Here is a 16,534-nt window from a genome sequence, read left to right on the forward strand (position 1 = left end):
ACGAGAGCAAGGACTCGGTGGTCGTGCAAGCCCGGTCAAGTTACTTTTCTAAAACCATTGCCTAATCTTTACAATGCTTGTGGATGATGGCGAGTTGGGCGGGGATTCACTTCGGCCGGTACAAGCTTCAAATGGCGAATTTTAGAATTTTTAAAGCTGGTTGCGGGTACATGAGTCGGGTTGTTGGGTTGTCGGATTAAGTAATCGTGCCGCCGCAGAGGCGACCTTTTGTGGGTCCGATCTCTCGTCGCCCGAATTGGGGAGGGGTGAGAAGTTAGGCGTGAAACTTTGATGCACGTGTCTGATTTTGTGGGGTGCAATTTTGGAGACGTTGGGTGAGGGGACCGAGTGATAAATTTTCGGACTTAAGTACGAGGTAGCTCAACGTAATGGACAAGGGCAGGTTCGGATCTTGTGGATGCATAACGAAGTGACTTAAGTTGGTCTTAACACTTTTGGGTTGAGAAAGTGAATCAATGGAATAAAGGAGGTTCTAAATTTTGTCCATGACAGAAGTGAGATGTGGTGGAAGCACTAGTGGGATTCCAATGTGGAGGGACCAAGCTGGGTATCCTGAGTGTAGTTCGGAATCCGATTGTAGCAGGCTAAATTCTTCGTCCTCGGAAATTGAGAAGCTTAGCAAATTAATTTTATGCATTGATAGAGACCTGGATGTTCTTTATACTCAACCTGTGGCATTGTAGGAAGTTGTGTTATTTGACGATTAGTTTATCCATGGTAGTCAAGCAAAGTGGTCATCTGGTGTAGTCTTTTAAAATTATTTCAAAGAGCTCTATTAACAAGTTGTATTTTTTTTTCTTTGGCCTATCGCCTTGGATATTAGGAGTGAGGAACGCTTTTGTTGATCTAGTGAGGCATAGCATACCTCGATTATGTGTATGAGTAACATCTTGCTTGTCATGCATGCGATCCAATCAAGTATTCGAGAACGGGCTGAGCATTCAAGTGCACATACCCATGCGGTTTATGGAAGACCCTGCTGTGTGACTTGATGGCTCTGTTGTGTGTCCGAGCCGGTCTACGAGGCGAAACGAGACAATTTCGATTTGCATGAATGAAACGCTCCAACTTTGTTGGTGGTGACCAACAACCATAAGTTACTCGTGCAAGTCAAATCCATGTCATGTTGCATGACATGTTCTTTTTACGTCCACACTTGTGCTGTGATCTCCGTTTTTGTTTTTCCTAAGTCCGACCGATTGGTTAAAGCTTATGGACCTGTCCGCTTGTTATCGTTTGTTCATCCATTGTGTAGATTAGTTGGTATTTTTAGAAGCGTAATTTGCTGAGTTTATCTCGCTCCTTTATCGTTGATATTTTTAGGTAATGGGTAGCCCTCAGATGGTATTCTATGGCTTGCCCACGGAGGTTTTCATTAGCATGGAGCCTTATATAAGTCCAAGACTTCATGGGTTTGACTTGATTCGTGTTACAGTTACCATTCAAGTGGACGGTGGGTTGGACGTGGAGGATTTCCTCCACGTCTATGTGACGGTTTATGGAGTCTTGGAGGATGGGCTAGGTTTCGTGGGCCCATTGCCCTTTGACTACGTGGCCCTGTGGGAGCCATATGAAGGGTATCAGTTGTTAGCACAGTACACGCCGCCCTGTGGATTTATGATCCAACTGACTGTTAGATGGGGAGTTATGGGAAAACAGGTATTTCTACCAGTTTGGTTTTTGTGTGTGTGTGTGTGTGTGTGTGTGTGTGTGTGTGTGTGTGTGTGTGTGTGTGTGTGTGTGTGTGTGTGTGTGTTTTGGGTAGAGGCAGCGGGCAATTTTTTGAAGGCCTCCCTATGTGGTTCTCCCCGGCATGTAGTTAAAACTCGACCTGACGTTTGTCGGCTCTTTAATAAATAAAGTACTGTGTTTTGATTGTTTATATATGTATTTGTCTTTAATTACTCAATTTTATATTACTCGTTAGTCGATGTGGCGAGCCTGGGACGCAACATTCATAGAGCAAGTAAAACCCAAAATTAAGGGATCTTCGCAATTGCATTATAACTTTGGTTAAAGATCGTCACGATGAGATGGTCAAAATCAGCCAAAAAAAAAAAAACCTGTCTTTCAAAATCTTTTCACAGGATCAAGAAAATTTTGCAACGATAAATTATTATTGAGCAGGTTTCTTGATATCACGTAAAAAGGACTTTTGAATGGGACCTCGCACACGTCCGTCGTGTGTAAAATCTTGGAATTGGGAGTGGGTTTTTTTTTTTTGGCATTGATGCTATTTTTCTTTTTTCTTTTCCTTTTGTCAATTGTTTTTTCTTTTCTCCTTTTCTTAGTGACGACGTAACTGCAGGTTTCCGGTGACATCTAAACCCATAAACATGGTAAGTCTCCCACCTACCAAAATCTTGCTCTGTTTTGTGGGTCGGTTGGAAGGTTTGCTGCGGTGATTGTAATTTGCATGCTTTCTTCGTGTTTTTTTCTGCCCTTTAACACATCACTCAACTCAATCTCGCTGCTTACATGGCATTAAAGGTGCGTTTGTTTCGGAAAAAAGAACTTTACGACAAAGAAAAGTATTTTCCGAAAGATCAATTTTCAGGAAAATGTTCTCCCTTTTCAAGTTAGGATATATATTTTCCGAATATTAAACATGCATATTTTCTTTGATCACAAATAATTTTCTGTCGACGGATCATTTTCAGTAAACCAAACGCGTGATGTTCGGAAAACCAATTTCTGAATTTTTTTTTTTTACTCGAGCAATCATAATCTTGGATAAGTGCCGTGTGGAGCTATGATGCATAGCATTTATAAAAGTCAGTCCCCATCATCATCATCATAACATCAGTAATGAGCAGACGTCGAAATTTCCTTTTCCTGTAGCTACGGCTTTGTCAAAAGGTGGTTCATAGTTGATTTAATGTTTCCCATGATTTGAATGGATAAATATTGTCCCTTCACGTGTGTACTAGCACGCTTTGTAGTAGATGGAACATATAAATTGTGGTATAATCTATCTCGAGGATGGAATTGCCACGACAAGGGCATTCTTCTTAGCAAGAATTCTTGTGGTAGGATAATGGCTAGGAGGATTTCAAAGACATTATCGCATTAAGATTTTCAAGATTTAGCCAAGGCTTAGCTCAATACCCCACTACTCATCGTATTTGATTTGGAAGTGCGAGCATGATAACTTATATACTGTTCTAATTTGTTCACAATTTAAATAAAAGTGAAAGACATTTTCTTTCACTTTCCAGTCGATAGTTAAAATACTATCCTAAAACAAAAGATTATGAAGAAATAAGATGGTGCGTGTTGATATTGAGCACCACCAAAGTTTCAGAAGTTTTGCCTTACCAAAAAAAAAAAAAGTTTCAGAAGTTTTGGATTTCAAAACAAATCAGAGTGCGAAAGCCATGAAATTCAGACTGAGTAAAAAAGACGGAAGTAAAATTCAATTCAGACAGAGCGATCTTTTTTACTTTGCTATGAAGGGAGGAGGAAACGAAAACGGAAGCAGCGTAACGAAGTGTTTGAAACGATGCGTATGAAGCGCTCGGACTCTGCTCCTTGCTTGCCCCTCCCTGGCTCCATGACCGCCGGGAAGATGGCTGAATCCGACAATTTACAAAACACGAGCACGGAATACACTTCGGCAACGGCGAGAGGTACAGTTACGATTTGTTTATCGACGCCCGATGAAACTCGTGTCCAATTTGGCGGGCTAATTAAGCATTCCGAAACGGCGGGCATGCTTCTATTGGGTCTACTCTTCATTCAGATTTTAATCTCCTCGTGAAGAAGTGATCAAGGAGTTGCCCATTCTACACTTTGACACTTTCATTGATTTTCAAATTCTTTGGGCGTTGGCCCATTTTTTTATAGATAGAAATTAATAAGCTTCATGTAAAAAATATTGTACAGTTTATAAATTTCCATAAGTAATTCTTGGGCAAATGTTCCTCGTTGAAGCGCTCAAAGCACCGAGTGACGCCTTCGTATGAAATTAATCCTGACCAGCGGCAAGTTTAAGGAAGCGTTGTTACCCCGTTATGTTTTTTTTTTTTTTTTTGGGGGTCAAACCCCACTATGTTTATTGCTCAATCATTATCGGAATCCCATCAAGAACTAGGTTTTGATTTTTATTAGATGAATGCATGATTTAATATTAAAATATTTTAACAGATTTGATGCAGACAATTTTGATTTTTCTTTATCGCGTGACACATTTTTTTCATTTTGCATTGTATTCTTCCAAACGTCTTACTGGATGCTTCCGGCACATATCGGGTCAAATGCTTCCATCTCTCTCCTTAAAATATATATATATATATATATATATATATATATATATTCAGGTCAAGCTCATTTAACTCTAGCCGTCTCTTAATTTTCATTTTGGTCGATCTTATTGTAGCTAGTATCTTATTACTTCATATATAATAGTGGCTCCAAGGCTCCGTTTGATTCATTATAGGGAATGTTTTCGATAGTGTGATCAAATTGTAAAACCACGAGTGTTATATCGCCGATCGATGATCAATTACTTGCAAGTTGACATACAAACCTTGTCGAGTGTTGAGTGCTCGATGCCCTTGTCAGCTAGACCAGTTGAGGACCACAAATTATTGCACCGGCCAGACCAAGCTGTTTTCTATGTCTAATTTTCGGGCTTTGCTAGTATAATAATTTTTGGATGATTGTAAAAATAACAACATGCTATGGGCCACAAATTTTTATAGGCGTGGATCCCACAAAAAAATTATCTGTAATTTATTATTTTCGTGGCCTTAAACAAGCTGTTAACCTTAATAATAAGTACACCGACGAGTGTATATATATATCAACTTGCCGATAATTGATCATCGGCCAGACCAGGCGAGGGTCCAATGGATTAATAATTCATGGCACACATGATAGCAAAGCCCAACTTTTTTTTTTTTTTGGGTAATTCCTCGTTAAGACAGGCTTTTCCAATTAACCTAACCTCAAGTATTTTATTTTTGAAGTAGATTTCACCCTCTTTTTAAAAAAAAAAATGGGATCGAAATGACTTGGTGGTTTGATCATAAAAGACAGAATAAACGTGGGGATCGGGAGAGAGATGCGGCTTAATATCTACCTCTTCTTGGATCAGCCTAACTCGCAGTCCCCACGTGGCCGCCATCTTCCCGTCCCTTCAACCTAACCCTTCCCCCTCCCTTATATACCTCTCCTGCCTTCCACCATCAGCCATCCCACGCACACTGTCTCTTCATCTACTCGCTCTTGCCCACCATTCAATTTGACCGTGTCTTCTACTCCTCGGCGGTGCATTCGATCGGAGCAGGAGCATGGCAGCGACCAAGACGGTGGAGGAGGTCAGGGCGGCGCAGCGGGCGGAGGGCCCAGCCACCGTCCTCGCCATCGGGACTGCCACCCCGGCGCACTGCGTCCTCCAGGCGGACTACCCGGACTACTACTTCCGGATCACCAACAGCGAGCACATGACCGACCTCAAGGAGAAGTTCAAGCGCATGTGTACGTACATATACCCTATTTTCGATCACATTTGTTCTACCAGGCGGTCGATCTCTGCTTAAGATGGAAATTTCTCTTCGCAAGAGAAAGAAAAGAACGAAAGACGACGATGAACGCATGTCCCGGTACATGGGAAGCTGTTCCTCGAATGAAACGGGGAAATTAATGAATTGTAGATTCTTGTGTCCCTTTTTTCAAGGAATAGTGATTGTGGCAGTAGTAGGAAACAAATTTGGCTTCCTTCTTGCTGACGTCATTTTTCCGTTAGCTGATGACATGCATTGACCGCCGATAACGCTGACTATCTCTTCTGTGCAATGATCGGACGGTGGAACAGGCGACAAGTCGATGATCAGGAAGCGGTACATGCACGTGACGGAGGAGTTTCTGAAGGAGAACCCGGGGATGTGCGCGTACATGGCCAACTCCCTCGACGCCCGTCAGGACGTGGTGGTCGTGGAGGTCCCCAAGCTAGGGAAGGAGGCCGCCGCGAAGGCCATCAAGGAGTGGGGCCAGCCCAAGTCCAAGATCACCCACCTCATCTTCTGCACCACCTCCGGCGTCGACATGCCCGGCGCCGACTACCAGCTCACCAAGCTCCTCGGCCTCCGCCCCTCTGTCAAGCGCTACATGATGTACCAGCAGGGATGCTTCGCCGGCGGCACCGTCCTCCGCCTCGCCAAGGACCTCGCCGAGAACAACCGCGGCGCCCGCGTCCTCGTCGTATGCTCCGAGATCACCGCCGTCACCTTCCGCGGCCCCTCCGACACCCACCTCGACTCCCTCGTCGGCCAGGCCCTCTTCGGCGACGGAGCAGCCGCCGTGATAGTCGGCGCCGACCCCGACACCACCATCGAGCGCCCGCTGTACCAGCTCGTCTCCGCCGCCCAGACCATCCTCCCGGACTCCGACGGCGCCATCGACGGCCACCTCCGCGAGGTCGGCCTCACGTTCCATCTCCTCAAGGACGTGCCTGGGCTGATCTCCAAGAACGTCGAGAAGAGCCTCGTGGAGGCCTTCACGCCCATCGGGATCAGCGACTGGAACAGCATCTTCTGGATCGCCCACCCTGGCGGTCCCGCCATCCTGGACCAGGTCGAGGCCAAGCTCGGGCTCAAGGAGGAGAAGATGAGGGCCACCCGCCACGTGCTCAGCGAGTACGGCAACATGTCGAGCGCCTGCGTGCTCTTCATCCTGGACGAGATGCGGAAGAAGTCGGCGGAGGAGGGGCGGCGGACAACTGGCGAGGGCCTGGACTGGGGGGTCCTCTTCGGTTTCGGGCCGGGCCTGACGGTCGAGACCGTGGTGTTGCACAGCGTCCCCATCGAGGGAGCTCACTGATCTGCCTTCGCTCCAGTGGGAGTGAAAGAGGTCAACGGACGCGTCAGCTCATGGTAGAAACAGGCCTTTTAAAAATTTACCTCCATAATAAATCCGCGCTTCGGGGGTAATTTCTTAAGCTGCGTCAGTGTCCGAACGTCGGATTTGTTTTTCCCATTCTTGTACAATTCAGCTGTTTGTGTGGGGTTAGCGGACTTCTGGTCTCCGACCAAAAAAAAAAAAAAGGGACTTCTGGTCTTGCCTTCCTGTTTTGCCCTTTTCATTTACCTCTCCGAATTGACTTTAAGACAGTTTTTTTTTTGTCAAGACTTTAATACAGTTGACTAAGTCAAAATGTGTCGAAATGTGAATAGGAGAACACCGCCCAATGTCCTGCCTTCCTCGCTAGTTTCGCATTTCCACCTTGGGCACAAGTTAATTTTGACGTCACGATAAATTATACAGAAAAAAGAAAGAAATGTTGAAGAAAATCTTATTAAATTTGAGTGCCACATCCGGTTGTGCTGAATTGTCTTTTCAGAACATAGCTGAATTGGATATCCATAACGAGAATAGTAAAAGTAATTTTCGCAATACTTGACAATAATGTCTCTGCCAAATTGTCTCAGACCCAAAATAATAAATAATAATAATGACAATAATAGTAATAATGTTTCAACCAAATTGTTGACGCACAAAATGAGAAATCTCTCCAATCAATGCGGTGGCATATTTACCATGTGAGGAGCCAAGAACAAGTAACTTTTCCCAACAATCATGCGATGAGTCTATCGATTCGCGTCCTGACAAAACTTCACGATACAGATATAGGAACTCCTTAATTGGAAAATAATCCGAAAGATCCTTAATCTTTTATGGGATACGTAATGTCATCCTTAAACTTTTGATTTGTTCAATGTAGGCTTCCAGCTATTAATAAATATTTAATTTAGTCCATAAATTATATGAAAATATTCAATGTTGCGATTCCATAAGTTCAAATTAATGAAATCCACTGGTATAAGTTTGAATTCGTTAAAGTTTGAAAGGTCGACCGGAAAAAAAGAAGATACATATACATTATTTAGGTAAGATTTTGATTTGAAATCAGAATATAATTATCCACGTCGTCATGTAAAGATGGACATGTTAACGCCATAACTTTTTTCCTTTTTCTAAGCTAGATTAAAAAAATATCGGACACATTAGCTCATCACTTTTTAAAATTCCAACTTAGTATATAATAATCTACGCCAACAAATAATGTATGATTTGTCGTTTGGACGAACAAAATGACTATACGGAATATTTATCAATAGTTCATAGATTACATCAAACAAATCAAAAGTCCATAGATAACATTGTACATTGAGTTAAAGTTCAGAAATTATTTGTATTGTCCTCCCTTCTCAATTAATTCTTGAGGGACTTCATATGGCATTGTCTTAACTTGTTATTCCTTCTTTTTTAATCCGCTTTAATAATTAGTTTTGGTTTAATAGTTTTAGGGAGGACTTCTCTCTCGTATTTAATTTTGTAATCTATGGATTACAACCTAAATTCGCGATAATTATTATGCTAATGAATTCACCATGCGCTGGTCAATAGGAATCATCAAATTCGCCAAGGGTGCATTTCTTTTCTTTTGTTTTTTCCCTAATAAAGAAACAACATAGGAGAAAAAAATCAATTGACCGTGGTAAATTGTGAATTTGGTATCAAGTTGGAATTTTGCTTTAACCAAAGAGTGCCAACTGGTCTTTATCGTTACATTCACTATTGCTTTTCGGGTACATGTTGGACGTTACATTTTTTATCCCTTTTGAATTCAAGCATCGCTTATGTGTCGCCATTAAAACACAAAAGGACTCGAGTCTTCGTTCTGTTTACTGCCATTCCTTTTTGTTCTTCTATTTCATCGATGGCGAAAGTTACCCATTGAATCCAATCGACGAGTGTTCGAATTACGATTGGAATCAATATTGATAATTCTGTGTGATGCTTTTATCCTCCGACACACACAATACACACCAAATGCATTGGTCTAAAAGAAAATGTTTGCTTTTCTAACCTAATGAATTTGGCCTTATTTGCAAAGCTGAGAATCTCACTTTTGTCCTAAACACAGATGGAAAGACTTGCTACTTTTACTATTGTCACTATATATTTACAGAGACTACTACTATTGATATCGGTAGAACCGACCTAACCCTTTCCCATTTAACAAAGATGAAAGCTGTTCTCTTAACCTCCTTACATCAAAACTACTATACGAGCATCCCCAATTACCTCCACTTGAAAGACTGCTCTTTGAGGGATTCCTTACCCGTAGGAGTAAAGGTCCATACATATATCTATTAGCCTCAGCCTAACTTCCAGAATATTAGAAGTTAGCCTAGTCATTAACATAATCTTACCTTGTACTCTAGTCCTTGACTAGCCCCTCTAACGACTCCAGCTTTTGACTTTCTTGACTAAGAGCTCTACCAGGACTTTCTACTATTTTTGAATAATAGTAGAAAGGAGAGTGTGTGTGTATATAGACCTTTAAATCTAGGAGTTTATTAGGAGTGTAAAAAAAGCTCGGACGAGATGGCCTCGCCTTGCCCAAAAATTCACTTAATTTTCGGACCGAGTTTGGTACTTGGGTCGGGTCGACCCATTGCTTGACTTTTTTTTAACACAAATATTTTCTTTTTAATTTAATTTATTTTTATATTCTTTTATTTGATGGGTTTGTTAATTGATTTTAATTTCAAAAAAATAGTAATAATAATCAGACCAGAATTCGGCCCAACCCGACCCGCCCGACCCGGGTCGAGCTCGGTACTGTTCTGTTTCGGGCCAGTTCGGGCCGGGCCGAGACCCGGCCCGTTGACACCCCTAGAGCTTATGGCCCGGTCCAATTCCAATTCCGTTGTCCTCTGGGCCATGTCTCCGTCGCAACTCGCCTACCTCCGTCTCCAAGTTTCAAGACTGCAACATGAACCGAGCAAAGCTCGCTAACCGAGTGATTGGTCCAACTCGCAAGTCAAAGCAACGAATTTGTGAAGGCCATAGTGATTGCCGAGACTTTTCTACAGTTCCCATCGTCAGTGATCGAGAGACGACGGTGAAGCACTGGATTAGCGCATTTGGGAAGGCAGTACTTTAGCCCGGCGTAGCTCCTCCGTGCGCGCGGAATGTTGACGTGCCTCTCCGCCAAACCCTCTTCATCTCCACTACCCAATTCGCATCTGGTGCAGGATCTCGATTCCCATCCACCGCCTTCACTGGGTAAGTCTCTTATGCTCCTTAGTTGAAGGGTGAGCTCGCTATTGCGGTCGACGCGTTTGCGGAATTGCCTCAACGGGCTTTGGAGCTGCAGGGACTTCCCCAGGCGGCACTTCAAGATCGAGCCAGGCGGTCTCGCCCACGGTCAACCTCACCCGGGAGTACACTCTCGCTCTTCAGACCAATTCCTATAACGAGATTCGCTCCGCGATTTACGTTCTCGAATGCAGTCAGGGCGAGCAGGAACTGCGTTTTCAAGAGCAGGATTTTGGCGAGTCGACCCAGGAGCAGGTGCTGCTCCGCGTTCTGCAACCGAATAGGGAATGCGTGGGGGAGGCCCTCAGGCACGCCAAGGACAATGCGCTCACCCGATTAGTCTCTTCATACTTCGACCACAGCGAGAACACCTCCAACCTCTGCCTTCTGCTTTACCAAAGCTTGCACCGCGCTCGCGACATGTACTCTCCCCTTGTCGAGCTCCTCGGAGTGCTTCCTCTTGATGCGGATTCATTTACTCGATTGCAGTGCGACAGGGTTTATGAGGTCTTTGTCCAATTCCACCGTTATGACAACCCCTTCCCTTCCCGTGACTCCCAGAACTTCAGTGAAATGCGTAGCTGCTTTTCACAGCTAAAGCAACAGCTGGACCATAGACTAACGAAGTCCAAATCTAGAGTTAAATACGTTCGCCGTGCCATTGCAGGGTCTGCGCTTTGTCTCTTTGGCACTGTAGTTGGAGCTGTTGCGACCGCCATTGGTGTCACGGCCCATGCGCTTGTTGCATTTGTTGGTGCACCATGCTTGATGGTGTATCTTCCACAAGACAAGTTCTCAAAGAAAGAGCTTGCCCATGCTGCTCAACTTGATGCTGCTGCGAGAGTTACTTTTTTTCTCAAGAGTTACTTGGACACTATTGATCCTCTTGTCGATCGTTTACATTTAGCTGTAGAGGATGACAAACAATTGATCCAGATTGGATTGGAGAGATGTGGCATGGATAAAAATCCCATACTAGAGGTGGTGAAACATCTCCGCAAGAACCACACTAAGTTCCTTGATGACCTAAAGGATGTTGAGGATCATACATGCCTATGCTTCAACATGGTCAACAAGGCCAGAAAACTTCTCCTGGAAGAGATTATGTTCCATAGTTCTATTGCTTCCTGACCATTTACTTACATGATATGAGCAAGTACTAATAGGATTTGTACATTCGTGCTGATTTAATCGGGGCAAAGTCCCTGTCTGCTGACAGCTGATAGGTACGAACAATGTCACAGTATTGCTAGTGTATTTGCACCTCTATACGTGCCATGTTTCTATCACTTGGTGATTGGAGGTGTTTCTTAGTCATTGCTGGAGAGAGGGATACTCAGCTTTATCTTGAGTTGTATATAGTGCTGATAACATAGATGTTCCTTATAGCTTGGCAGGACTGCTACCGGCCATTGTTGTTGTATTAGAATCAGGTTTCAGTAGCATCTTATCCGTTTTTATAAATCCTTTTAGTAGCAATGCATTTCGAATCTTATCCGTACTTATGTATCGATCAATGCATGACTATTATGTTTTCTTACTATGCACTCAAGTTTTATGTTTGTCCTTTTTGTGTCTTCTTCAGCCAGCATTCTCCGTGTATGCCTGACTTTGGTGGACACCCAGGATGATGCATATGCTGGTTTTCTTCTTGATTCTCTTGCTCTCAAAATGTTAGCGGCGATACTATACCCACGAAGTGGAGCCATTCAGCTGACTGTCCCTCAGAAATCACATTAACGTCGGTAGCCGCTATTGGATTCCTTGTAAAGAATGGGTCTTTGTTTTCGTTCTACTGGTCCTTTATTCTTATAATGGGATCATGCCATGTTTGAACTGCTCGACGGATTCATTCAGAAGATCCACCCCGGACTCTTTTTTGGCAAAATGTTCTCTTCATGCGTGTGTACATGAAATGGTGTGCACTACTGGACTGATACAGTCATGAAAAGCATCTGCATCTTATGCTTTTGCGACAAGATTGTAGCTGTTCTTGTTTCATTCCATGGCATATCAGATTTTGAAACTTATCAAATTAATAAAATCATATCCTTGAGTTGATCGCACTTTTTGAAAGCTTTAGAACTCGATTGTACTTCCGTGACGAGTTTTGGGAATTGATTGTAACTTTTGAAAGTTTTAAGATTCGATTGTATTTTTTTGACAAATTTTAGCACTTGATTGTATTTTTTGAATATTTTAGGATTCGATTGTACTTTTCTGATAAGTTTTAGGACTTTTACTGCACTTATCTCTAAAAATAACATATAAAAATAATTCCATTTTGTTTTGCTTTTGTGTGGAAAAAAACAATTGACTGGGGTAAATTGTGAATTTGGCGGCACAACTATTAATTTCGCCCCTATCAAGTTGGAATTTTGCTTTAACCGAAGAGCACCAATTGGCCTTTGTGGTTATATCTTGTATATACTATTTCTGATGTGTACCAAACAATTTCTTATTCTTTTTGAACTCGAGCATCGCTTATGTGTTGCGATTAAAACACAACCCGACAGAAGTCTTCCTTTGGTTTACCACCCTTCCTTTTTGTCCCTCTATTTTGTCGATGGTGGAAGTTACCTGTTGAATCTAGGAGGTTCGAATTATGATTACAATCGATGTTGATAATCCGAGTGATGCTTTTATCTACGACACGGACCAAATAACACGTCGCATAAGCCCAGGATCTAAAACCTTAAATTGGTCATTTGACTTTTTATAAGTTTAGTTCAACGAAAAATCAGAAAAATTATTATTTTCTGAATTCTATTTTTATTTTTTCCTATTTTATCCCAAAAAAAAGTATCCTTGGGCGATGGATAAAAACCTTTAAATTTGGGAGCTCTAGGCCCGGTCCAATTTCAATCCGGTTGTCCACCGGGCCATGTCTCCGTCGCGTGTTGCCCACCGCCCTCTCCAAGTTTTCAAGACTGAAACTTGAAAGCAAAGCTCGCTAACCGCCTTTGGTCCGGCTCGCAAGTCAAAGCAGCGAAGGTACCAATACCATCAAGCGTTTCGACGCGTTCCACAGTGAATCCGTCAATACTGATTGCCGGGACTTCTTAGGTTACCTTCGTCAGCGATCGAGAGACGACGATGAAGCGCCGGATTAACGCATTTGGGAAGGTAGCACTTTGAGCCCCGCGTAGCTCCTCCGTGCGCGCGGAATGTTGACGTGCCTCTCCGTCAAACCCTCTTCATCTTCACTAGCCAATTCGCATCTTGAGCAGGACCTCGATTCGCATCCGCCACGTTCGCTGGGTAAGTCTCTTCTGCCCCTTAGTTGAAGGGCGAGTTCGCTTTGCGGTCAATGTGTTTGCGAGATTGCCTCAACGGGCTTGGAGCTGCAGGGGCTTCCCCAGGCGGCACTTCAAGATCGAGCCAGGCGGTCTCGCCCACCGTCAATCTCAGCCGGGAGTACACTCTCGCTCTTCAGACCAATTCATATAGCGAGATTCGCTCCACGATTTGCGTTCTTGAATGCAGTCAGGGCGGGCAGGAACTGCATTTTCAAGAGCAAGATTGGAGCGAGTCGACCCAAGAGCAGGTGCTGCTTCGCGTTCTGCAACCGAATAGGGAATGCGTGGGGGAGGCGCTCAGCCACGCCAAGGACAATGCGCTTACCCAATTAGTCTCTTCATACTTTGACCACAGCGAGAACACGTCCAAGCTCTGCCTTTTGCTTTACCAAAGTGTGCACCGCGTCCGTGGCATGTACTCTTCTCTTGTTGAGCTCCTCAGAGTGCTTCCTCTTGATGCGGATTCATTTACTCAATTACAGTGCAACAGGGTTTATGATATCTTTGTCGAATTTGACTGCCATGACAACCCCTTCTCCTCCCCTGACTCCCACAACTTCAGCGAAATGCGCAGCTGCTTTTCACAGCTAAAGCAACAGCTGGACCATAGACTACAGAAGTCCAAATCAAGAGTTAAATTTGCTCACCATGCCATTGCAGGGTCTGCGCTTTGTCTCTTTGGCACTGTAGTTGCTGCTGTTGCGTCCGCTATTGGTGTCATGGCTCATGCGCTCATTGCATTTGTTAGTGCTCCATGCTTGACGGTGTATCTTCCATGTGACAGGTTCTCAAAGAAAGAGCTTGCCCATGCTGCTCAACTTGATGCTGCTGCCAAGGGTACTTATGTTCTCAACAATGACTTGGACACTATTGATCGACTTGTCGACCGTCTGTATGCCGCTGTAGAAGATGACAAACTATTGATCCGGATTGGATTGGAGAGAGGCACGGATAAAAATCCTATACTAGAGGTGGTGAAACAGCTCCGCAAGAACCACACTAAGGTCTTTGATGAACTAAAGGATCTGGAGGATCATATATGCCTATGCTTCAACATGGTCAACAAGGCCAGAAGACTTCTCCTGGAAGAGATTACCTCTCATAGTTCTATTGCTTCCTGACCATTTACTTACATTATATGAGCAAGCGCCAAATGGATTGTACATTCGTACTGATTTAATTGGGCAAAGTCTCTGCCTGCTGACAGCTGATAGTTCCGAACAATGCAAAAGTAATAGCAGGGTGTCATAGTTAGTGTATTTTCACCTCTATGTGTGCCAAGTTTATATTACTTGGTGATTGGAGGTGTTTCTTAGTCATTGCTCGAGCGAGGGATGCTCAGCTTTTCTTGAGTTGTATATAGTGCTGATAATTTAGATGTTGATTATAGCTTCGCAGGACTACTATTGACCATTGTTGTTGTGTTAGAATCACGTTTTAGCATCTTTTCCATGTTTATAGATCATTTTAGCAGCAATGCGTAAGTATCTTATCAGTACTTATGAATCAATCAACGCACGATTCTTATGTCTTTTACCCTGGTCGTGACCTGGTAGAATTCCCTCTCTGTCTCTCTCTCTCTCTTATTTACACCATTTGCTGTGCAGTGCAGTCAAGTTTCATGTTTATCCATTTTGTGTCTTCTTCAGCCAGCATTTTCCGTGTATGGCTGACCTTGATGGACATCCGGAATAATGCATATGCTGGTTTTCTTCTTGATTCTCTTGCTCTCAAAAATCTTAGAGGCAATACTATACCCATGAAGTGGAGCCATTCAGCTGACTGTCACTCAGAAATCAAGTAAAACATGGGTAGTGGCTATTGGATTCCCTGTAGAGAACGAGTCTCTGTCTTCTTTTGTTCTTTTAGAATGAACTCTGGTCCTTTGTTCTTATAATGGGATCATGCAATGTATGAACTGCTCGACAGGTTCATTCAGAAGGTCCACTCTGTACAACTCTTTTGGCAAAACGTTCTCTTCATGTTTGTGTACGTGAAATGGTGTGCACTGCTGGGCCTATACAGTCCTGAAAAGCACCTGCATCTTCTGCTGTTGCTATAAGATTGTAGCTGTTCTTGTTTCATCCGACGGCATTTCGTTCATTTAAATTATCCACGTTTTCAGGATTAATGCTGTTATTTCTCTTGCAAGCTCTCCAGATAGTCTAGCACGTCGTTGCTTCTTCTCTTCAAAATTGCAGTGTTTATGCTAATGTAGTGTCCGTATGGTTGAGCCCTCAAGCCTACACAGCAATGAACAGGTTATATGCACACTGCTTTCTCTCTGGACCCATTACATTCGCTGGTTTTTGGGTGCATCTCATCTTTGAGGGAGAGATTGGGTTGGTGTGTTGTGGCTTGTGGGCCACCTTACTCTGAAGTTGAGCTTCAAAGTTCTCCTGAGAAAATAATGCATTATACAGGATGCCGGAGAGCTTGCTCGGCAAGCATTCTGCGTGGTCTGTCGGACGCATTCCGCGAGATATCAATTCAGCAGATCTTCTTTTATGTCGCCCCTTGGAGTTTGTAAACATTGGAATTCAAGATCTAAATAATTAAGGCCTCATAAATCAATGTTTTAATAAGTGATATTATTGAGTCTTTTCTTGGGTTTCTGTAATATCAATTTACATAGGTTATTTTATATAAAAAAAAAAAGTGAGGAGTAAGAAACTAGGAAGGGAATTAGTTTTTCATATCTCCTTGGATTTTACTAAACTATATTTTCCGAAATCGATGAATGAACTTTCTATTGCGTAATTTCACTTATCGTGAACACTGGAAATTAGGAAACAATTGTGACATATCTGGAGGACAAATGCAAGAACCCTAGCCATCGTATATTTCGTTATCAAAGCCGTACGATGATAATGACAATATGATATACGGTGAGACAAATTATAGCTCCTTTTTCAAATAAATGAAATGTCGAAGGGGAATATTAATTTTACAACAATAAACTTCAATGTTAAGTATTTAAATTTGCTTTTGAAGTTTATAAATTTAATCTCAGATAATTATTCCGCTTTTTGCATTCTGCAAAATTACTAGTGATATATAATAATTATGATAAGGTAAGCATGTATAACCAAAGCTTTTGGCCT

The 16,534-nt window shown here is 42.9% G+C and overlaps 2 protein-coding genes across 7 annotated transcripts; both read left to right on the forward strand.

Annotated features, from left to right (window-relative positions):
* The first annotated feature begins 5,135 nt into the window (after positions 1-5,135).
* LOC115726463 (chalcone synthase 2) lies at positions 5,136-6,912 on the forward strand. 2 transcript variants are annotated; one of them, XM_030656335.2, is made up of 3 exons: positions 5,136-5,271; positions 5,304-5,502; positions 5,840-6,912. In XM_030656335.2, the coding sequence occupies exons 2-3, from the start codon at positions 5,316-5,318 to the stop codon at positions 6,841-6,843; spliced, it is 1,191 nt and encodes a 396-aa protein (XP_030512195.1). In that variant the 5' UTR covers positions 5,136-5,271; positions 5,304-5,315; the 3' UTR covers positions 6,844-6,912. The 2 variants fall into 2 exon arrangements, with proteins under 2 accessions (XP_030512195.1, XP_048127981.1); XM_048272024.1 differs by having other exon boundaries at positions 5,206-5,502.
* Positions 6,913-9,731: 2,819 nt separating this feature from the next.
* On the forward strand, positions 9,732-14,877 carry LOC115726464 (UPF0496 protein At3g19330-like). 5 transcript variants are annotated; one of them, XM_048272027.1, is made up of 3 exons: positions 9,738-10,098; positions 10,190-10,799; positions 14,215-14,877. In XM_048272027.1, the coding sequence occupies exons 1-3, from the start codon at positions 10,005-10,007 to the stop codon at positions 14,549-14,551; spliced, it is 1,041 nt and encodes a 346-aa protein (XP_048127984.1). In that variant the 5' UTR covers positions 9,738-10,004; the 3' UTR covers positions 14,552-14,877. The 5 variants fall into 5 exon arrangements, with proteins under 5 accessions (XP_030512196.1, XP_048127984.1, XP_030512199.1 ...); XM_048272026.1 differs by lacking the exon at positions 10,190-10,799 and adding an exon at positions 13,482-14,091 and having other exon boundaries at positions 9,741-10,098; XM_030656336.2 differs by lacking the exon at positions 14,215-14,877 and having other exon boundaries at positions 9,732-10,098; positions 10,190-11,573.
* Positions 14,878-16,534: the final 1,657 nt, after the last annotated feature.

Source organism: Rhodamnia argentea, chromosome 11 (genome assembly GCF_020921035.1).
Source record: "Rhodamnia argentea isolate NSW1041297 chromosome 11, ASM2092103v1, whole genome shotgun sequence".
Lineage (NCBI taxonomy): Eukaryota > Viridiplantae > Streptophyta > Magnoliopsida > Myrtales > Myrtaceae > Rhodamnia > Rhodamnia argentea.